Raw genomic sequence first — 23,950 nt, 5'->3', positions numbered from 1 at the left:
CCCAGCGTCTCTAGTATAGCGTTCCACAATTTCGGAGCAAACTTGACACCTCCTACCGCCGTTGGTTTACCCATCTGAGCAGCATGGACTTCAAGTTCCAGCAGGCATTGCGGCCGGCACACCGGGAACTACGGGGTCCAAGAGGAAGGCTGGGAGCGACCGGTCCTTGCCCTCCCAGAAGCCCGCGGGCGGCTCGGAACGCCGTCCGTATCATGGCCGCGGGAGCCGGGACGGCTGGCTCCGCTTCCGGCCCGGGCGTTGTGCGTGACCCGGCGGCGTCACAGTCGAAGAAGCGTCCCGGCAGGGAGGGCGCGCAGCGATCGGACGCGATGGCGGGAGGAGGCGGGAGCAGCGACAGCAGCGGGAGGGCTGCAGGCAGGCGGGCGTCCCGCAGTGGCGGGCGGGCTCGGCGGGGGCGCCACGCACCGAGGCTGGGGGGCTCCGCGGAGCGGGGCGCGGGGGAGGCGCGGCTGGAGGAGGCAGTCAACCGCTGGGTGCTCAAGTTCTACTTCCACGAGGCGCTGCGGGCCTTTCGGGGTAGCCGGTACGGGGACTTCAGGCAGATCCGGGACATCATGCAGGGTGAGGGCCGGGCCTGGGGAAGGAGGCTGGGGCTCCTGGGAAGGTGATCTGTGGGGCCCGAGTGTAGCGGCTGGGGGTCGCCGAGCCAACAATGTCTTCTCTCCCAGCTTTGCTTGTCAGGCCCTTGGGGAAGGAGCATACCGTGTCTCGGCTGCTGCGGGTTATGCAGTGTCTGTCGCGCATTGAAGAAGGAGAAAATTTAGGTATGGCTATTTTTTATGTTCTTCTCTGGGCTTCACTTATTTAGGGTTACGTTGTTTTCAAACTTACATCCTAGACTGAAGGGTTCAGGGTTAAGGTGGGCTACTATGTTTCAATCACGGTGTTTATTCTCTGGCCTTAGTTTTCTCCACTTAGTATTCTCTTGGCTGCTTTTCTATGTTTTTTATTTCCTCCCACCTGTTTCTTGCTCGCCCCAACTTTGTTGCTATGTAAAGTGAATTATGTGAAGATGGCCATTTTTCCTCCATAGTAGAGTGTTTTTAAACTATGAGCACTTTTTTTTTCTTTTCCTAAATTGAACTTGACGGCCGTTTAGCAAAATGATCTTTAGTTTCTGGCCGTTTGTATCTGATGCTGCCATTTGAGATACAGATGCATGTGTTTAAAAATAACTTTTTACCTGTCTTGAAAATTAGTCACTTGAAATTCATGGATTTGAATTTGGACCCTTAACATGTTTGTAAGCCTGTAGCCAGTATGTAAGCAAATTAAATGCAAATCTTACTATATTTGCATGTTTCTTTTCTATATATATATACATATATATATATTTGAACATAATTCTTCTGCTCTTTAGAAAATAGGTTAAAGTGAAAATTGTGCTCTTTGTCCTAGACTGTTCCTTTGATATGGAGGCTGAGCTCACACCACTGGAATCAGCTATCAATGTGCTGGAGATGATTAAAACGGAATTTACACTGACAGAGGCAGTGGTCGAATCCAGTAGAAAACTGGTCAAGGAGGCTGTAAGGCTCTATTTTAAATTTTTTTTTCTTTTACCAAAGATCAGAGGTCTTTGTGGAATCTGCTTATCTTTTTTGTGTGGGGTGGAGGACAAACAGGGATGGAGAGAGAGCAAGTGAGCAGAGCACACTCAGAACACATAATTCACACACATAGATGTTATTTCATCAGGTGACCCCTTCCTAGCCCAGACTTGGAAAGAACTGTTAATGGCTCAGCTTTTGTGATTTTGGTGGTCTCCCTTGTGGCCCTGGCAGGAGGGGCCACAGTACACAGGAAGTGAGTTGGCATTGAAGAATGACATTTTGTAGGTTATTATTACCATTCAGAGCAGCATCGTGAAAGGGCTAAAAGTAAATGGGCTAGGATCTTGTCACTCTTGTTTATTATAGACCAAGGAGAATAGCTGGTGCCTTGGGAAATGTGGGACTGCTTTGAGCTCTTTCATGCAATTGCAGAAAGAGGCTTAGGGAACATTCCCCTTGAACAGACAGAATCAGAGGTGCTGAGATATCAGCCATTTTGAAAAACAGTAGTGGTAGAAGGCTGGCGCAGGCAGTGTTCTCGACAAGAAAAAAGCTTGTAGAGTGTCTAGGAATTTGGGACTGGAACTATGTCATGGCTCAGGTAGCTTCAAGTAGTGGAACTTATTTATATTTAAAACATTGAAGCAGCCATGGAAACCAGTCAGAAAAAGCTTTTTCTTCTCCAATAACCAAGGCTGGGGGTGTGGAAGCAGATGCAGAGGTGGGGACTGAAGGACAACAGCTCAGCATTGCCTTGGCGGTAAAAGTAAGGATATTGGTAAGAAAAGATAACAGCACCTCGTAAAAGGATGGGATCTTGGGGGTGGGGGGGTAAGGGACGAAACCTTGTTTAGCAAAGACTTTCTGTCCCTTGGCTATGTGCTGGGTACTCAGACACCCTGTTTAAAAAAACAACAGTTAAAAAACTGTGTGTGGGGTGCAGATATTTATTCAGTTAAGGACCTTGGGCAGGAACAACTGTTAGTCTTACAAAGAATGCTTAGGAAATTCTAATTCCAAGGAGGAACGATTGCTAGATTTTTAGTATAGGTGAGTCAGGTTTGTGTTGGAGGTAAAATGCCAGAAAAGACATATTAGCAAGGGAGGAGAAATCCAGGGCTACTTGCAGAATAGCTAAGGATCTTTTGGATGGGAAGAAGTGGTACCAGTTCAGGGTACTTTATGTAACTACTGTTAAGTAGCCAGCTAATTCAGAAATGCAACTCCTTCAGAACACAAGGGGTATAGATCTGTCTTCTGGCTGCTCTTCTGGTAGAGTCTATGGGCTTTTATCTTTCAGTTGAATATTTATTATTTAAGTTCATAGATCTGTTTGGGGGCTTCATTAGGAAAAATCTATTAGCAAAATCCAGATTCCCTTAAAATAGTCAACCATTTTCTTATGTTGACTCCCTTCTGCTTTTTCATTTTCCACCAGGTACCAGATCTCTTGTTACTTATATATTACTGTTGACTGCTGTGTAACAAATTAACCCCAAATTTAACAGCTTAAAACAATAAATATTATCATCAACCCCAAATTTAACAGCTTAAAACAATAAATATTATCTCTCAGTTTCCAAGAGTCAAGAAGCTGGTAGTGATTTAGCTGTGTTTCCTACTCGAGGTCTCTCGTGAGATGATAGTCAAGCTGCCTGCCAGGGTTGCAGTCATCTCAAGACTCAACCAGGACTGATGGGTCTGCTTCCATGCTCCCTCACATGGATGTTAGCAGGACTCACTTCCTCGCTGGCTGTTGGCTGGAGACTTCAGCTCCTCGCCTCTCCGTAGGGCTACTTACAATGAGGTAGCTTGCTTCCCCTAGAGGATCCCAGAGAACAAGAGCCCAAGACAGAAAGCTGTAGTCTTTTATAAACTAATCTCAGAAGTGACATACCACTTCTACCATATGCTCTTGGCCACACAGACCTGACCAGCTGGAATTTGTGGGTGGAATGGCACTATGCAGGAGGTGGGTATCATTGGGAGCCATCTTAGAGGCTGGCTACCGTAGTTACCTTGATATCCAAGTTATTAAATGATACTGTATCACATGTCTCTTTGATTTATTTTTTTAATTTCTCATTTAGTCATAGAATTTGTTACCTTGGAATGCCTAGGCTCATTGAAGCTTTTTGATGCATTTTTAAGATCTCTAAAGTATCACAGCAATTTATCTTAAAGTTTATTAAATTTTTTAAAAAGCTTATCAAGTAAGTTGTTTGTTAAGTTAGAGCTTCTCAATGTATGATCCAGGGATCTTTGCAGGTCTTCGGGACCCTTTCAGGGGTCAAAACTATCTTTACAATAATGCCAAAATGTTAGTTGAGGTTTTCAGTGCACTGACATTTACACTGATGATGCAAAAACAGTGATGGGTAAAAATTTCTGGTGCCTTAGCGTGACCGTCACCAAGGCAGTCGTAAATTGTACTGGTAGTCATTGTATTCTTCATTGCCACATGCTTGCAGTTTAAAAAATAAAAAACAGCCAGTTTTAATTAAGAATGTCTTTGATGAAGCAGTAAAAATTACTAATTTTATTAAGTCTTGAGCAGACGTTTTTCCAGTATTTAGTCTGACAATATAGGAAGTTTTTCTGTAGCATTTCTGCTGCATACAAAAACACGATGGTTTTCTTCCGGATAGGTACTTGTGTGATTGAGTTGCATGCTGCTGATCTAGCTGCTTTTCTAATGGAGTACCATTTTTACTTGAAATAACTGACAAACTTTGGTTATTCAGATGTGGTAAATCTGGCAGTCACTTCAAGGAAAACAAGTGACAGTATTTGTTGGCAGAGGTAAAATTCAAGCTTTCAGGTGAAAATTAGAATTTTGGAAAACTTATATTCATGTGCTTGGTAGCTTCCCAATATTCAGACTTTTCTGATATGATTGATGGTGATATTAACAACTATGATTTTAAAAAGATTTTTAATGAATGTATCAACATTTGGAAGATCATGACTCAGTAAACCAGTAATTTCCAAATGATCGATGAATTGTATTGCAAAATCATTCATGGGTAACAGATCCATTAAAAGTGCAAGACAGACTAACAGATTTTAATGTAATAACGATGAAGAGTTCACTTGTCAAAGTTTGGTGTAGAGTCAAAGAAGAATGTCCACATTTTCTGAAAGAGCTATTAAAATACTACTCCCTTTTCCAACTTTATATCTGTGTGAGGCCAGATTTTTTAATATATTTCAACCAAAACAACGTATCACAACAGAAGAAATGCAGAAGCAGATATGAGAATACCATCTTCTTCTATTAAACCAGGTATTAAGGAGATTTGGAAAAATGTAAAACAATGCCACCCTTCTCATTAAACTTTTATTAAATAATTTTTCATAAAGATATGTTACTTATGTTAACCTGTAATGAGTTTGTTATTTTTTAATGAATTAATAAATATTTAAAATTTTTCTCAGTTTTATATTTCCAATACAGTGAATACAACGGATATAACCCACATAAACAAAAGCTCTTTGGGGTTCTCATTAACAGTTTACAGTATAAAGAAAGAATCCTGAGACCAAAAAGTTTGAGAATTGCTTCTGTAAGCTGATAATAATATTGAGACTACATTGGTTTTCTTTTCATAACTAAAAGAGAGATGCCTCAGATTTCTGTGAACAGGAGAGAGTAACATATATGGCATGTTCTTGGGAAGCATTTAGGTGTTGCTTTTGCTGTGTACCTTTGGTAATAGCACCTTGATTTTCTTTGAGGACCTTACCACATTTGAGGGGCTGGTGCATCAGACACAATGTCTTGAAACTTTAATTCTTGAAACAAAAAGCTTTGTCAAGGCTTTTTGAGCATCTGTGCTTCCCATAACAGCCTGGTTTCTTTGGCGAGTTTGCTTTTTTAGCCTTTCTTCACTTCTGTGAGTTTGGTTTTCTCTTCTTATGTCCTTTCTGGCCTTGCCTCTAACATAAACCTATCTCACCTATATTGAAAATCTGTGCTTGGAATTTCCCTTTTGTTTAAGTTAGCCAGAGACCATTGCTATTGCTTAGATGGTAAGAACCTTAACAGAAACATAAGAGAAGAAATTATACTTACTTCAAAAACTTTCAAGTTTTCAAAAAGCAAAGTTTGATCTCTTAAAAAACAAAAACAAATGAAAAAACTTCCCAGGAAATAATGCATAGTTTTAAAAAAGCTCATAGTACAAACTTCGGAGGCAGACTTTCAATTAAAATTTTGAAAGCATTCACATTTCCTTTCTTGTTTCACAAATTAAACATAGTAGGAGAGCTGTGTTCCAGTTCTGGGAAAGATAGATAAGCATATTCTTATCTTAGGGATGTGGGATCTTAGTTCCCTGACCAGGGATCAAAACTGTGGGATCTTAGTTCCCTGACCAGGGATCAAAACTGTGCCCCCTGCAGTGGAAGCACAGAGTCTTAACCATTGGACCCAGGGAAGCCCTTCTTCTGTCTTTCTTAATGCAAGTATAAATCCTGGACAGAATGAATGGAGAACTCAGAAATGTAAAGGGTAGTAAGCTATTGGAGAAGACCAGAATATGAAGGTCCACCAAACTGGTGATGAGTAGATTACCATTTTTTCCCTTTCCAGTATCACCAGGCCTGGATTTGAAGGATCCTGAAACCTGGAAGTGCACCCCAGGTGTGAACAGAAAGAACTCCAAGAGAGGCTCTCTCTGGTCTGAAGAGCAGGAAAGGGGATCTGCTAAGGATCAGAGAGGGTGGAGGAAATCTCGTTTTTTGTTTTTTTTTTTTTTCCTTTTTTCCCTTCTCTATCCTAGCACCCAGGCATTACTACACTGGTAGCAGCAGTGACCCAGTGATGACAGTGGCAGGAGGGCAGGCACCTAAACCTAAAGGAAGAGAACCCTTTCTCTTTAGCAGTAGAGCTGTGACTCCCAGAACTTGAAGTGGATTCCATTCCTTTTTTTTTTTTACTGTCTATCCTGATGCTTAGTCCTGGATGCAGATGCAGTTAGTGTGTGGCAGAATAGGGAAACTAAAGCCCCAGGAATGCAAGGCTGGTTCAGTATTTGAACATCAGTGAATGTAATTTACCCTGTTGGTCCAAAGGAAAAACCATTGGTCATATCAATTGAAGCAAAAAAACGTTTGACAAGATTCAACATTAGTTCATGGTAAAAACACTCAGCACACCAGGAATAGAAGGGAACTTCCTCAACCTGATAAAAGGCATCTACAAAAAAAACTACAGGTAACATAGTTAATGGTGAAGAATGGAATGCTTTGACCTTAAGATCCAAAATAAGGCAAAGGTGTCCGTTCTCACCACTTCCACTCTACATCATATCAGAAGACCTAGCCAGTGCAGTAAGTCAAGAAAAAGAAATAAAAGGCAACAGATTGGAAAACAAGGAATAAAACTGTCCCTTTTTCCAGATGACATGGCTATCCATACAGAAAATTCCATGGAATATACCAAAAAAGCTATAATAAGTAAGTTTAGCCAGACTGCAGGATACAAGATCAACACATAAAATCAATCATATTTTCATATGCTAGCAGTGAAATGAAATGAAAATGAAAATCTGCAATGAAATTACCAAAACAGTTATTTACAATAGCTCCAAAAAAGAAAAGGAAAATATGTATAAGTCTAACAAAACATGTGTAGGATCTGTATTTGGAAAACAACAAAATGCTGATGAAGAAATCACAACCTATTAAATGGAAAGACATACCCTGTTCATGGATTGGAAGACCTAATATAGTTAAGATGTCAGTTCTCTCCAATTAATCTATGGATTTAATGTAATTCTAATCACAATCTCAGCAGGATTTTCTGTAGATACTGATTCTAAAAGACATATGGTAAGGTTAAAAAAAAGGCTAAAATAACGAAAACAATTTTGTAAAAGAAGAATGAAGCTGGAGGACTCACTACCCAATTTTAAGAATTACTATAAAGCTACAGTACTCATGACTGTAGATATATAGATTCGTGGAACAGAAGAGAGAGTCCAGAAATAGACCCACAAAAATATGACTGATCAATTTTTAACAAAAAATATGAAGGCATTTCAATGGAAAAAGATATTCAACGGAAAAAGGATAGTCTTCAACAACTGGAATTAAAACAATTGGATGTCCCTATGCAAAAAATAAATGAACTTTGACCTAAAACTCATACCAAAATTGATTCAAAGTGGATCATAATCTGAATGTAAAATGTAAAGCTATAAAACTTTTAGAAGAAAACTTGAAAAAAAAAATCTTCATGTCCTGGACTTAGGCAAAAAAGTTTTTAGATATGACACTAAAAGCAAGATCTGCAAGAGCATAAAGTGGACTTCATCAAAATTAAAACTTTTGTTCTGAGAAAAACACTGTTCAGAGAATGAACTCTCAAAATGAACAAGAAAACAAACACCACTATTTTTAAAAAACAACCAAAGAGAATACACAGATAGCAAATAAGCACATGAAAAGATGCTCATCATTTAGTCAATAGGGAAATACAAATTAAAACCACAGAGAATACTGGGACATACCTATGAGAGTGGCTAAACTTTAAAAACTACTAACACTAACAAGTGCTAGTGTGAATGTGGAGCAACTGGAACCCTCATACATTGCTGATGGGGTGCAGAATGGTATAGCCATTCAAGAAAACAGTTTGGCCATTTCTTATAAACATGCATTTTCCAAATGACCCAGCAGTTCCACCCCTGGGTATTTACCTTAGAGAGATGAAGTTATGGTCACACCAAAACCTGGACATAAATGTTTTAACACCTCTATTCATAATCACCAGAATTGCAGACCACCCAACTGTTCTTCCAGTGGGTGAATGGATAAACAAACTGGTACATCCATACAACAGAACACTGCTTCATCAATAAGACAGCAGGAACTACTGATAATGCAACAATACAGATAGATCTCCAGGACATTATACTGAGGGAAAGAAGCTAGACTCAAGGCTACATCCTTTAAAAATTAAGCTGTGTGATTTCATATATACTGTATGATTCCATTTATATGACATTCTGAAGAGATGAAACCCCTGAAAAGATCAGGGGTTAGGGATGGGGAGGAGGTGACTACAGAGTGCAGCACAAGGGAGGTTTATTTGATCCATGGTTTTTGGTATCATTGTGGTGGTTACAGAAGTTGATACATGTGTTAGAACGGTATGCCAAAAAAGTTAATTTTACTTTATGCAAGTTAAATAACATTTTAAAACATAATAGGACCTGGGACTTCCCTGGCGGTCCAGTGGTTAAGACTGCCTTCCAATGCGGGAAGTGTGGGTTCGATCCCTGGTTGGGGACCTAAGATTCCAGTGTCTCGTGGCCAAAGAACCAAAACATAAAACAGAAGCAATATAGTAGCAAATTCAATAAAGACTTTAAAAATGGTCCACATCAAAAAAAATCTTTTAAAAAAAACAATGTAATAGGACCTAAGCGATTTATAAAAAGTAAAACCTTTGTATGCTTCAAGAAAATAAGTATAGTCTTAGTATAGTTTTTATGCTGAAAATGATGTAAAAGTGAATATGATGATCTGATTAAAATGAAAAGACTTATTTACTTTGTTCCCTCCCTGGCAGTAGGAACTTAGTGTTGTGCCTGCTCTTCAGAAGCGTTTGACACCAGTTTCCTTTGCCCTGTATGGCTGTGTTCAGCATGTGGAGGACAGAAGCACCAGAGAGTTGTACTTTCTGAATTCCCTTGCTAGTCCTCCTTCTCTTGGTCTGTATGTTTCTCCTTAAATTCTTCCCTGTGAAGACTGAAAATATCTATGGACCAGTTTTTCTTCCCTTTTTCGTGTGTGGGATATGTTTCTTTGAGACTGGATTTAAGGTAGCTACTTTATCCTGTTAGATAACTCCAGGTGGTCCCAATTTTTCCTTGCTTTTCTAATTTTTAAAAAAAGTGCACATATGTTTTTTAAATATCCTTTTAATTTTCAATCACTGTTATTTGCCCTCTACATATGTTCTCTTGGGGGGGTCTTGACCAAAGGATTCTCCTTTTTCTCTGTGGCTGATGAGACCTTCTCATCCTACCTGAAACTTTGTCCTTTCTTTGCTGCCTGTGGCTGAGCTGGGTTTGTTTGTCCCAGCAATTCCCTGCACACTTTAACTGGAGTTGGCCCGCTGGGGTTTACAGTATGAGAGGCTGTGCTGGTTCTCCTAGTGAACTGGCCTCAGGCCTTTCCTGAATGGAACTAGCAGAACTCTGTGGTCAGCAAATTATTCCCCTCCTCCCCCCACCCCACAGTATCTCCTCCTCTCATTTCCCCCATTACATCAAAGCTTTTGCAGCCAAAATGAACAAAACCAGTTGTTCTGGGGACCTGGGATGACTCCTGTCCATTTTGCCTTTCCTTAGGAAGCCCTATTCAGATTGGGTAAATGTCTGTAATCCAGGAGATCAGATTTTGCTTTATCAGCTATTTTTTTTTTAATCCAATGTAATGTTGAAAATCTACTACCTTACACACTGAAAGAGCGTACGGTTGTTCATACGCTTGAAAAATAATTGTTAGTTTTTAAATACAGGAATTTGATAGAATGTGATAAAGTTCTTGGGTATGTAAGACTCAGTTTTACTTTTTAGTTGAGCTTATTTTGATATTCTAATTATACCTTTCATTATTACAACAGTTTTAAAAAAAGTCTTTTTCCCCCTTTTGTAGGCAGTCATTATTTGTATCAAAAACAAAGAATTTGAAAAGGCTTCAAAAATTTTGAAAAAACATATGTCCAAGGACCCCACAACTCAGGTAAATTTGATATATTTTTGCTCCCATGACCTAAATCCAGCTCATTGCCTTTTGTGGGGAAACAGGGAAAGGGTTCTTTGTCAGGAATGTTATCTAAATATTCGCCTTTAAATATTCAGCACCTTGAGCATGTTGCCTTTTATCCCGGATAACTTACTGTTAGAATGGCATTTCAAAAATTTGTTTGAAAATTTTACATAAATCATTTACTTGCCCATTACTGTCAGGTTTCTGACAGAACTTTAGTGATCAGCACTGGTATTAACACTTCTGACTTTACATAAACGTTGATCCTGCAGACTTGAGAATCTGCCTTGGTGAGGACTTATCTTCTATTTTCTGGTGTCAAAAGCTCTGTTGGTACCCTGCTCTTATTTTTTTTCCTTTATAAATATAAATTTTCAGTTTTTGAAAAGGTAATACATATATGTAATACAACATTCGAAAGGTACAACAAAAGAGCTTAGTGAAAATTCTCTCATGTCTGACTCAGCCATCTCGTTCCTCTCCTTAGAGGCAACCAATGTTTTTTTCTTTTATTCTTAACAGAGATATTCTGTGCATATGCAAGCAAATAAGTATGCATGTGTGTACATATACAGACATACACATATATCCATTTTTCCTGTTCTTCCCATATACATTTGTGAGCATATTCTACACACTAATTTGAGCATTTTGCAAATTGCTTGTTTCCCTTAATATATCTTGGAGATCTTTTTATATTAGTACATAGGGAACTTTTCATCCTTTTTGGTTTTCTTTTTTTGGAAGTTTAAAAATCTTTATGTAAAAGTATAAAGGTACTTTAGATCTTAAGTTCTTCATCCTTTTTTTTTTTATAGCTACATAGTAACCTACTGTGGCTGATCAGTAATTTTTTGACTTGTTCTACATTGTGGTAGGCTTCCCTTCTTACATGTGTACCAGTGATATTCATTGACAGCATTGTGAACGTTCTGATAGCTTTGTTTTAACTCATCATCATTGAATTTTTACTGGAGTTTTTCTTTCTCACATTGCAAAAATTGGTCCTTTGTGTAGAAGCTGAGAAATGATCTCCTGAACATTATCCGTGAAAAGAACTTGGCCCACCCTGTTATCCAGAACTTTTCCTATGAAACCTTCCAGCAGAAGATGCTGCGCTTCCTGGAGAGTCACCTGGATGATGCAGAGCCCTACCTCCTCACGGTGGGGCATGGCCTTCTCTTCTCATAACTGTGATGTAGCCTGGAGGATGTGTAGGCAGTTAGAAAAGGACAGCTCTTTTTTAAAGTGAAAAGAGTAAATGTGTGGAAAAAACTGAATTATATGTGCTATCTTTCTTAATTAAATGCCTTAAATATTCAGAAGCAGAGATCCTGGCAGAGGCAAATGCAACATTCCTAGTTTCCCTCACCTCCCATTTTTACTTCCTCTATGTGGCATTCATCTGTGTGGTTAAAGTAGGAGAACATTCAATTACAACTGATGGTGGTTCCCAAAGGAGATGAAATCTTGAGTTAAGTTTGGGAGAGGAAGAGTGGTTTGACAGATGTGGTATGATGGGGTTGTTGACAGGAAGGAGGCATAACTGGAGAAAAGTGTGACTAGAGTATGATTAGCAAGAGAGGCCAAATGAAGACATACTTTAACTGGATCAGAGGGATAAGCAGAAAGAATGGATGCAGTGAGGCTCAAGACAGCACAGGGAAGAATTAGAACCTAGTCTGTCATAGAAGGTGGACCATGAACTGAATGAGAGGGTTTTTTTTTTTGTTTTTTGTTTTTGTGGTACGCGGGCCTCTCACTGTTGTGGCCTCTCCCGTTGCGGAGCACAGGCTCTGGATACATAGGCTCAGCGGCCATGGCTCATGGACCTAGCTGCTCCATGGCATGTGAGATCTTCCCGGACCGGGGCACGAACCCGTGTCCCCTGCATCGGCAGGCGGACTCTCAACCACTGCGCCACCAGGGAAGCCCGAGAGGGTTTTTTTTAAAACAAGGATTTTGATAGTGTTCAAATTATCCTAGTTCCTAACAGTAGATCTGCAAGGCCCATATCAGGATAGTGTCAGTGATCCTAGCAATCATTTGGCAATTCTCAAAATTATTTGTAAAGCAGATAGTTTGGAGTGTTCAAAGAGCAAGTGTCAGGATACTTGAGCCTGGCCTAGGAACTTGAGCCTGGCCTAGGAACCCTTCCTTCATATTCAGGTAACTGGAAAATAACCTGTCACTCTTTCTGTTGAGGACAGAATTCTCAGCTCTTAAGATACCACTCCTTACAGACATGCAATCTAAAATGGAATGATACTGGACTGACTGGAAATGTGTAGAAGTTCAGTCTGAGGGTAACAGAGGAGCAGCTGGAGTTAGAGCAAGATTGGCCTACTGAGGGCTTCATGTGGTACAAGTAAGGATTTTCAAAGAGTTGTTAATAGGCAAAACATTTGTGGCAAGTCATGAAAAATTCTATACACAAACTAAAAGACATTAATGTAGACATCAATCATCCCTAAGCTTCAAAAAAAAAGATATGACTTTTGCATATGACCCCAAAGGTCTATTAGGTATTCAGAAACTAAATTAGGGATGAGATTGGAAGGATAGAAGAGGAGATACAAAGTAAAATCATTTAAGTATTTGTTGTCCAAAATAACCTTTCAGAATTCTTGGAATATCAAGATGCTTTTAGCACCACTCAGGTTGAGTTCTCCTTTAGTATAGAAAACTGTGAGCCACTTTTTGAGGGAAGGGAGGAAGAAATTTGAGATAATTCTTGTAAGTTCGATCCCTTTTTATGTCCTCCTCTAGTCTATGCCTAAATTGGGTTTGTAAGTGAGCATGCTTGCATATTGAGTATGTTCATGGTGAAAGAAGCAGTTAATGAAATTTTGTGACTTCCTCTTCCTGACGACATCTTTCCTTTCCCAGATGGCCAAAAAGGCTTTGAAATCTGAGTCTTCCACCTCAACCACAGTGAAGGAAGATAAACAGCCACCACCAGAGCCTGTTGAAAAGCCACTCAGAGAACCTGCCAGGTGAGAGAGATGCCCTTTTGTGATGTTGGCTGAAACACTGGGGTGATGTGTGGGAAGCATAGTCGTTGTCTTCGAGCAGGATCAGTGGTTTGACCTCTTAACATGTTACTGGGTTACTCGTGGAAGGCACTGTGGGATTTACAGAGCACATCCTGGGAAGATGGGAATATTGAAAATGGGATGTCAGATCCTTGGCAGAAGTTCCTGACTGACTATTCCTCAAAGGTTCTTTCCTTCTGTTTCTCTCTCTTTGCCTCACCTGTATCTACTCAGTACTTCCCTGTTGATACCTCATCTCTTAATGCAGTGCTCACACTTGTGAATCAGATTCCCAGGACCAGTTAACAAAGCAGAGGTCACACGTTTAGATGTGTTTGGGGGCCCAGTAGGAGATGTAAAGGAGCAAAGTGGGTCTAGGATAATACAGTTGAGAGCACGGGACTGGGACACAGAGAGGGCATGCTTTCCAGCTTCGTGTGATTGTTGCTACGTGAGACGTCCAAAGATGTCCAAACTTCAGTTCAAATTTTTATGTGAGACGTCCAAAAAAATTTTTTTGAGATTTCCCAGTTTTTGAATGTTGGCGGTTAGTCCAATTAAAAAAAAAAAAAAACTTGAATAGCTTAGACAAGACACATCTGCCAGCTGGGTTTGGCCTGCAGGCTGCCAGTTTGCCCTCTCCTAACAGTTTTTACTTAAAACATCCAAATGATAGATGAACTTTATTTTGAAAAGGTAGTTTCTCCAAGACTGTGTGGCACTCTTCTCACTGAGAATTCTCAAGATCCCACTTATAAGTGTAGTGTAGGAGAAAGAGGGCAGAATGGAGGCCAGTCTTTTACTTCTCTCACATGAGGGTTGGACTAGGACAGCTGGAAGAAGAGTTTAGACTTCAAGGTGAGATTGCTGGATTATCAGTTGGTTGTCCAGATGGACTGTAGTTGTTAGGCACTACACAGAGTTCTTGCATTGTGGAAAGCACCACTTTAGTCCATGCAGACTAATGGGTTAGACAGCACACAGGCTGAAGAGGTCTCTGGAGGGAGTATCATTGGCCCTAGTTCCTTTAGGGTTCTCTTACTTGAAGTTTAAGCTCCATAGTTCAACTTACATATCATATTTAAAGCCTCTGTTTAACACTTATACATGGAAGCTTTTATAAATAAAGCTTGTATCACGCACCCTGTTTTTTTGTTTTTTTTTTTAATGAAGAGTTCTCAACGTGAGGAGTTTCTAATTTGAAGCTTCCCACTTTGAAAAAGTTGTGGCTGCTTGGACAAGCATCCACAATGGTGAAACTGATCTCTGTTATGTTTGCATTATTTGTAGGCAGCTACAGAACACTCCAACCACCATTGGAATTATGGCTCTGAAAGCAGCTTTCAAGACTCTGTCCAGTGCACAAGATTCTGAGGCAGCCTTCTCAAAACTGGACCAGAAAGATATGGTATTTCCTAATAAAGTGTGCCCATCATCACCAGCCCTCAAAAACAAGAGACCGAGAAAAGATGAAAACGAAAGTTCAGCCCCTGCTGAGGGTGAGAGTGGCTCTGAACTGCAGCCCAAGAACAAGCGCATGACAATAAGCCGATTGGTTTTGGAGGAGGACAGCCAGAGCACTGAGCCCAGCGCAGGCCTCGACTCCTCCCAGGAAGTCATTCCTGCTTCACCATCCAAGCCCACCATCCTCAACCAACCCCTCCCTGGGGAGAAGAATCCCAAGTATGAAGACCTTCTTTGTAGAAGTTTGGGGGCTGGTTGGTGGTCCTGGTTATGCCTGGTATTGCTTCCGGGAATGAAGTAACTTTCAGCTAAGTTATTCACCACCAAGGCTTGCTCAGACTGCTAGAATGTGACTCAGGGTGGGGAGTGACGTCGTAGCCATCCTGCCAGTTCTGATGCCCCACATGTGGGCTTCCAGGCATTGCACTAGGCAGGAGTGAGGGTGAAAGGGTGTCAGAGCCTCCTACTCACCGCTGCTTCCATTTTTAGCAAACTTCTGAGTGCCTTGACTACTAAATATTAGTCTTGTTTGTTAAAGGAAGTTTGTTTGAATTGGGCCACGTTATACTTTGATCCTTAAAAGAGATTTATGAATATTTATAGTTTTGCACATTCTATGAGCATTTGAGACTTGGCAAATTCAGTAATTACTAATCTCTCACATTGTGCTAGGTTCTGTGGGGCAGTGGTTAGAATGCTTTCATTTTGCTCCCCATCATGACCCCCAACCTGGCTTTCAGTTTTGCTACCATTTGTGCCCTCTTGTGGATCTTTCCTCTAGGCAAACTGGTCTGCTTGCTCTCCCTGGAACCCTGTTTCTACTACTGTACTCTTCTTGCTGCCTCTCATTCCCCACATTCGGACTATCATTCCTCCACCATTGCTTATCAAAATCCCATCTGTCTTTCAAAGAGAAGAGAAACTGATGTTGACTAAATACTTTCTGCGGGCCAAGCACTTTCACATATTATCTTACTGAATATCTACACTCCTCACTCTGTGAGTGATTTACTAGCCCCACTTTATAGGTGAGGAAGGTTCAGAAAAGTTACTAACTTAACCTGAAGTCACACAGATAGAAAATGGCAAAATTGGGCTTTGGGATTTTTAATCCCAGTCAGTCTTGACACAAAAGCCCGTGGCCTGTATACCACGTACACCAAGCTGCCTCTTAAAACTCTGCCTCCTCCATAAATTTCCCCTGGTCACCCTGCTGTCAGTGATCACCTCACTGATCTCCCACGGTTATTGCCATCTCTACTACTGCTCTCTGTTACAGCTGTTTGGGGACCTGTGTCCTGGCATGCTTGTGCTGGGTGCCCTGCAGGGCTGTGGCATCTGATAAATGATTTATACTCAGGCACAGCTCTGCACTATATGCACCACTTCCTGCATCTGGAAGTGACTGAGTCATTGTCTGGGCAGGCAGATGCAGTCAGCACACTATTGCTCTCATTTGGTACCTGATCTCCTCTACCCCTCACAGCAATTCTATGAAGTGTAAGTATCGCTCCCATGAACAGACAAGGAAACTGGAGAGAGTGCATGATTACAGTGGTTTTATAAATGGGAGACTCTGTGAAGGTTTCAGATACATCTCTCTCATGTGTCAAGGGTATGAAGTATGATGGGTACTCTCAAGCAGAGGTGGGCAAATTATGGCCCCTTGGCTAAATCCACCTGCTGCCTGTTTTTGTAAATAAAGTTTATTGGAACACAGCCACACCCATGAATTTTGTATTATCTGTGGCTGCTTTTGATGCTACCTTGAGTTGAGTAGTTGCAACAAAGACAGTAAGGCCTGCAAAGCTGAAGGTACTACTGGCCCTTTACAAAAAAAAGGGATCCTATGACCCCGGCTCTAAACGAAGCGTATGTGAGGTGCCTTAGGAGCTGCAGGGAAGAAGAGCTGGGCCTGGGCAGCAGAGTTGTGGGTGGAGCAACCTTGCTGAGGAGCAAGTGTTGAGCTGGCCTTGAAGAATGAGTAGGAGGTCATCCAGTAATATTGGGAGGTCAGTTCTAGGAAACAGGAGCCTCTTGAATTACAGCATGAGAAAGCCTGGTATGAGCCGGAAAATGTCATGTATTCTGTATGGCAGGAGAATATAGGGCACAGAGAGGATTAAGGGAGAAAAGTCTAGATAGGTAGATGGGCCAGATTTTGAGTTCCTATTATATTCCATCAGGCAGAGGTTCTCAAGAGGGGCTTCATATCACAATTACCTGTGCAGTGTTTAAAAAAATATATATTCCCAGGCTCCTGTCTACTGAATTAGAAGGGACAGGGTAGTGTTCTCTAATCTGCTTTGCTAACTGTGCCCCAGATAAGTCTAATACACCTGATCAGAAAGCCTCTGAGCAGACACCACTGAGGGCTTTTGAACAGACACTGAGGGAAAGGAGAAGAGGAGGGTGGCTGGAGACTGCTGCCCGGTGAGCAGTCAGGACCCAGGGGAAGCTGGGCCAGTGGAATCTGAGGAGGGGAAGGCAGGATTAGGGTCTATCACCTAGATGGCAGGGCCACGACTACTATATTTTTATATCCCCCACAGCACAGAACTAGTGCTTACTAGATAGTTTACTAACCAAACAAAGTAACAGTTCTTGGTTCTTGCAATTTAAGGGGCCACATGCAAAACGTCTATAAAAGGCTAGCAAAGGGTAAACATTTTAGGCTTTGTGTCTGTTGCATATTCTTCGGTTTTGGTTTTTTTTTTTTACAACACTTCGGAAAATGTAAAAACCATTCTTAGTTCAAGGGCTATACAAAACCAGCAGCCACAGGCTGTAGTTTGGCAACTCCTCTAGATCATTAAGTTTTAACTTCACCAGTCAGGAGCGCAATGAGCCAGGAAGTGACCCGGCTTGCCCGCACGGCCACCTAACAGTTAAGATGAGGACCAAGGTCTCAGCCCCTTCCACAACATGAGAAGTTAAGAAATACCAAAATGTTTATACATGTAATAGCAAATGCTGAGTTCAGAGGAGGAGCAGAAAGTTACCAAGTAATCTGCAAAGACTGTCTGCAGGAAGGGTGAATAGCCACTTAGGTGAAAATGATGGACCCTGAGGTTAAAATCTGTTTTTATCCCAGGACTTGGATAAATAGATGGAAAACTTAAACTGTAATGCTGTCTGACCTTTATTTATGAATAGTAATTGACACAGCTAATATCCTGAGAAGAAAAAAACTCGTGTAATTTTTTTTTTTACTTTGTCTCAAGCAAATCAGTTGTTCTTAGAAATAACCCTTTGGGGGATATGATCCAATTTAAAAATAAAGAAAAGTAAAGAGTACACCATTTGTCCCAGCCACTTAGGTAATTGCATAGAAAACTCATGGAACTCAAGGAATTTTTTTCAAGTTTATGCACTTATTAAGCAAACTGCTTTCATTTGCAAAATACCCAGACAGCCTTAAAAATAAATTTTTTTTATAGCGGGGAAGGAAACAACAGTTTGTTTCTACTCTCTTGGTCTGGTTTTTCGGTGACTTTGATCTATATAAATTCTTCAAAACTTAGTTCAGATACTTTCCATGTTTGTTTTGTAAAGGATGTTATAATTCTGAGGTCAGATTTGTGCTATGTTCTGTAAGAGTGACTATAATTTTCATTTATTTAATAACTTGGGTTTTGGATTATTTTTCAGGTTTGGGACTGTTTTTGGTTGCACCCAAGTACTCAAAATTTCATGTTCACAGGAATGATTCTTATTTGCTTACTATTCTAATCTTTGATGGTATAAGTCTTTTACAGCTCTTTGATAATCTCATTATTAGTTTAGCTAGTATCTCTCCAGCTTCTATGAGGGTGTGTGTTACTGCGCCCGGTGTTTGGAGTAGACAAATGAGGATATGGTCCCTGCCGTCAAGGTGCTTATGGTTAAGGGTATGTCATGATACGATTGTGTAATAAAGTGGAATCACTATCATAAGGGCAGAGGAGCGGGGGCTTTTTGTATGTGTTGGGCAGTCTTCATTGAGAACGATGGCCTTGAAAGATGGGCAGGACTTCACTTGGCAGGGAGGGGAATCCCAAGGAGAGAGAACAGCAAATAAAGAGGCAGGAAAGCACAGAACTTACAGGAGGAAGGAGGAGCAGAGGGCGGTGGGGGTGTTGGTGGGAACAGGAGGAACTGCTGAGAAACTGACAGGCCAGACTGCATGATCTTGATTCCCCCATACGGGCATTTAGGCTTCATTGTTTAGGCAGTGAGGAGCCATCACTGAATAGGGGAGGGATGTGGTAATTTTAGGATGATTGTTCAGGTGGCTTTGGAAGGGGAAGGGGCTAGTGGGGAGAGACTCCAGTTAAGAGGCTAGTGTAATACTGGTGAAAGGTATTGCATCATGGGCTTCGACTAGGGGAATGGGGAGGGAAAGAAGAACAGTCCAGAGATAGGAATAGAGCATATCTGTGATGGAGGGGAAGGAGTTTGTAGCTCTAGGTTAGAAGAATGCTGAAATCTGTAATGGAGTCCAAACCAACCAACCAACCAACCAACCAACCAACCAAACAACAGGAAAATGAACAGATCATTGAGGGGGATGGTGATGTATCCAGTGCTGAGTTTGAGAGATGGTCCTGAAACCTGGGGGATGTTGACATGGAGAGGCCTGGCCAGGTCAAGATTTGGCAGTTGTATGTAGGTGAATCTCGAATGTGGTCACAGCAGAACAGGGAGGAATACAGGGCCATGAGTAGAGCTAAGGACAGAGTATGGGATGACCTGGGATGACTTTGTTTTACACCTTGTCCTCTCGCTGATGTTCCCTCAGAGTACCCAAAGGCAAGTGGAACAACTCTAATGGGGTTGAAGAAAAAGAGACTTGGGTAGAAGAGGACGAACTGTTTCAAGTTCAGGGTAAGCCAGAAGATTCTCATTGGTCTCTCCTTGACACTTGCTGAAGTGTAGGTGCATGTTACTGTCACATCAATGTTCCAGAAATTGCTTGTCTCCAAACTAGAAAAAGTTTAAAAGTTCCTCATTGTGATTCATGAGGAATCAGTTTTATGTCTTTTCCCATTAAACAATGGAGACTATCAAAGCAACGCTTTATATTTAAAGAAAACTCCTGGTTTGGTTTAATAAATCCTATATTTAATTGTAGTTGATGTTCTTCCTAAAGTTTTTTAATTAGAAAAGGTAGAAATGGTCATTCCTTACATGTCTTATTTAAGTAAATAATCTCTTACCTCTTTCTATATATGTGTTTTTTCCTAAGATGAGAAACTTTACTTTTCCTTAATTAATATTGAACTTCATAGTATTTGCATTAGGATCTCTCCCACCACATATTTTGCACTCTGATGGAAATATATACATGCTAAACCTTAGTTTTGGAGATTCTGAAGACTTCTGTAACACAGCAGCAATAGTAATCCTTTGCCAACCTCAAAGGTTTTGCCCTTAAAAATTACCTTTCATTGGCAAAAGCATAGTTGGGAAAATCAAGATTACACAGAAAATGGGAGAAGTAACAATAAAAGTGGCATTAAATATTTTAAGAACAGGATATAAAAGTTCTAGAAAACATCCACTTCTGATGCAGTCCAGATTTGTCAGTTTCAGAAATCGGCTTCTACTATATCATGAAATACTTCATAATTTAAAAATAAATAATGTGCTCCTGTAAGTATCCCTTTTCCTGAGTCACCTTTCTTCACTCTTCAGGAAGCATTACTGGGACAGTGGCATCTGCTGAGGCAGACACTGTAGCAAGTTTCACATTTATGCAACTTTGCCTTTTCTTGCAGCTTTTTAACTGGCTCTTGTTGGCTTGAGATGGCATGTCCATTATACTTGTATACCCTCCTGTAGCCCCCTGGTCCTTTAAAATATTATCTTGGTCCCTGTTTTTGAGGCCTGATCTATTTCCATAGGATGAGAGGGTAGAGTTTGACCAGATCTCACATGGTCTGTTGGAGTGGGAAGCAATAATCATTACCCCATCCTTTTTTTTTTTTTTACCCCATTCTTTATGTTTGAAGAATTGAGCCAAATTTTTTTTTAATGTATTTATTTATTTATTTTTGGCTATGTTGGGTCTTTGTTGCTGTGTGCGTGTTTTCTCTAGTTGTGGCGAGTGGGGGCTACTCTTTGTTGCAGTGCGTGGGCTTCTCATTGTGGTGGCTTCTCGTTGCAGAGCACAGGGTCTAGGCACACGGGCTTCAGTAGTTGTGGCTCACGGGCTCAGTATTTGTGGCTCATGGTCTCTAGAGCGCAGGCTCAATAGTTGTGGCGCACAGGCTTAGTTGCTCCGCAGCATGTGGGATCTTCCCGGACCAGGGCTCGAACCCATGTCCCCTGCATTGGCAGGTGGATTCTCAACCACTGCGCCACCAGGGAAGCCCCCAGATTTTACTTATATCTAACAATCAAGGATTTGGAAATTCAAAAACAGTAAAACTGTGTTATTTCAAAGCAGTAATTAACAAGGGGTTATAAAGCAGAAATTATATATGTACATACACACACTCAAATGTGTATATATACACAAATATATATATTACATACACATGCATATATATATATGTATGTGTATATATATATATTAGGATTTTATTTTATTTTATTATTTTTTTTTTATATTAGGATTTTAAATACCACAGTTCCTCAGTAAGTTTAGAAAATGATAGCGCTTTTACTGAAGAGCCTGAAATCCATCATTAACCAACATTTATTGAATGCCTGATTGTAAAGTATTTGCTTTGTACAGATTCTCATGGACTGAAATGATTGGTATCTTGCAAGCAGAGGACAAAATCAAATTATCCTTTAGTGATGTCCTTTCTTTTCTCAAAGTTTGTAAAATTTGAATCAAGTTTTCCCTTTGGAGACGTTCTATGTCTTTTTCTTGTGGTTTGTGCCGAGAAAGGTAAGCTCTGAAATGAGTCTACTTTTAATGTTTTCCAGCAGCACCAGATGAAGAGAGTACAACCAATATAACAAGAAAGCAGGTAATTTTAAATTCTCTTTTCTGATCTTTTCTGGTTGTGTAGGTAGAAGAGAGATAAAATAAGTACCCACATCTCACAGGCATAGACTACCCATGCACCTGGTAAAAAATTTTATTTGTCATTTTCAGATAATCCAAACTAAGTTAAATACTCTCTGGAAGAAAAATCTAGGTGGTCAGAAAGCTGACGCATTTCCTAACCATGAACAACACACGTTTGAAATTTTGAATCCAGAAATGGTTATAAGTTGAGGATGAAATGGCAGGACACTGAAAATTAGGAAATGTCCAAATCCATGGTGTTAACTTATATTCTATATCATGTTTTAAAAGTATAAATCCTTCCTTTGGGTTCAGATTATTCTCCTAGGATTGAGTTTACCTCTTTACTATATGAAAATATAAATAAGTGGAAAGACAGGTTGTGATAAATCCTTTGTTTTTGTGTGTTTTTTTTGCAGAAGTGGACTGTAGAGGAAAGCGAGTGGGTCAAGGCTGGAGTGCAGAAGTACGGGGAAGGAAACTGGGCCGCCATTTCTAAAAACTACCCATTTGTGAACCGAACAGCTGTGATGATTAAGGATCGCTGGCGGACCATGAAAAGACTTGGCATGAACTGAAACAGGCCTTCATTTCCACAGAATTCACAGGAGCATGGTTCCTAATAATAGCCCCTGGTAGTCTGCTGTTTCTTTCAGAAGCTGGGCTGGGATGAGAATTTTGGGCATCTTCCTCCCATGTGGGGGAGGTTCCAGTTCCACTTCATCACAGTTGGAGATCATGGAGCTGAGAAACAAAGCCAAGTCCACCCCATGTCCTTGACAGAGGTGACAGGCACATAGCTTGTACAGTGCCAGAATACCATTAGTATTTCCCTTCTTTAGTGGTTTGCTTGAATTTAAATCCCTGGTAATCAGTAGAACCTTCTCCTAGGAAATGGTGGAGTCTGTTAGGAGTCACTTTTGACTCCATGACCTGTTAAAACCAGCAACATGAGCATTACTTGGAGCGAACTTGTTCCAGGTAAAGCTTTGGCCTTCTGATGCACATGCAAAGGAACTTCATCTGTCATGAACCCAGGTTGATGAGAAACCAGTCCTGGTGGAATCAGAGTCCCTTTAAAAACTGTTTAGCCAGTTGTGACATCAACTCCTAGACGTGACTGCCTTGGCATTTGCTCTATTTGCTGGGCTACGTAGGCAGGTTTAACCTCCACTTTTCACGTGGTTGAACCAGTGTGTTTTTTGGTAAAATGGTGATTGTAGATAAGCTTAGCCCCTCTCCCCATCCTCTCTTCCCAATTCCCTTCTTTATGCTGGACTTTTAAAGCTTAAAAAAATCCTGATTGAGTATAAATGCCTAATTCCATTCTTTGTGAAATGGTTGCTTCCGCCTGATTCCCTAATTGTGCTGTGTTAGTGTCTTGCACTGGAATTCAACATTCCCTTCTCCTTTTGTACTGTGTTGTGCTTGCTGTCTCTCAGACATCCTTAAAGACTGTCTTTTTAGGAAAAAAGAATTTCAGTAAAGTGTTTTCTGTAATTTTTTTAAAATGAGAATTACTGTCCATAACTTGTAGCATTCTTCATTAAAGTCTTGCTTCTCTCAAATTTAAGTAGCTGTTTAATTGCAGCTGAAAAGATGGAGGTAGCAAAATGTTGAACAAGCTTTGCTAAACCATATTGTCCATGTTAAGAAGCTGATGTCAAACTGTATTGGATGTTCTAATCGTTGGAAGCTGTGCCATACAGAGATGTGAAAGTTTCCTCTTAATTTGTCCATTTCTTCATATAACGTACCTCCGGGGACAAAATAATTCCTTTTTTCTCACTTTTGAGTGAGGGAAAGGCAAGATGTAAAGAAATGCTAAAGTTTAAAAATTCATCCTGTAGTTGAAATTTGGAAACTTTGTACAGCTTTATTACCTATTAACTACGTGTTTGGGGGTTGGGTACTGCTGTTTTTCTAGCAATTAACCCCAAATGAAACTACAGTGAGAAGGCAAGAACTTGATCTCCACTCAATCTGGTTGTAGATACTTGTGATCTCCCTCCAAACCAAGCTTTAGGATCCAGAAGCTTTTTACCTTCAACTCTCACATTGTTAGATTGCACTCTCTAGGTAGAAGAATG

At 40.5% G+C, this 23,950-nt stretch overlaps 1 protein-coding gene across 2 annotated transcripts; it reads left to right on the top strand.

The window, feature by feature from the left end:
- The first annotated feature begins 201 nt into the window (after positions 1–201).
- TERF2 (telomeric repeat binding factor 2) lies at positions 202–23,425 on the top strand. 2 transcript variants are annotated; one of them, XM_065898756.1, is made up of 10 exons: positions 202–582; positions 690–785; positions 1,420–1,550; positions 10,245–10,331; positions 11,376–11,522; positions 13,248–13,354; positions 14,684–15,076; positions 19,638–19,723; positions 21,779–21,819; positions 22,280–23,425. In XM_065898756.1, the coding sequence occupies exons 1-10, from the start codon at positions 213–215 to the stop codon at positions 22,436–22,438; spliced, it is 1,617 nt and encodes a 538-aa protein (XP_065754828.1). In that variant the 5' UTR covers positions 202–212; the 3' UTR covers positions 22,439–23,425. The 2 variants fall into 2 exon arrangements, with proteins under 2 accessions (XP_065754828.1, XP_065754827.1); XM_065898755.1 differs by having other exon boundaries at positions 21,776–21,819.
- The last annotated feature ends 525 nt before the right edge of the window (positions 23,426–23,950 follow it).

The sequence above is a fragment of the Phocoena phocoena genome, chromosome 20 (assembly GCF_963924675.1).
Source record: "Phocoena phocoena chromosome 20, mPhoPho1.1, whole genome shotgun sequence".
Lineage (NCBI taxonomy): Eukaryota > Metazoa > Chordata > Mammalia > Artiodactyla > Phocoenidae > Phocoena > Phocoena phocoena.
This window is presented reverse-complemented; position numbering and strand designations above follow the sequence as displayed.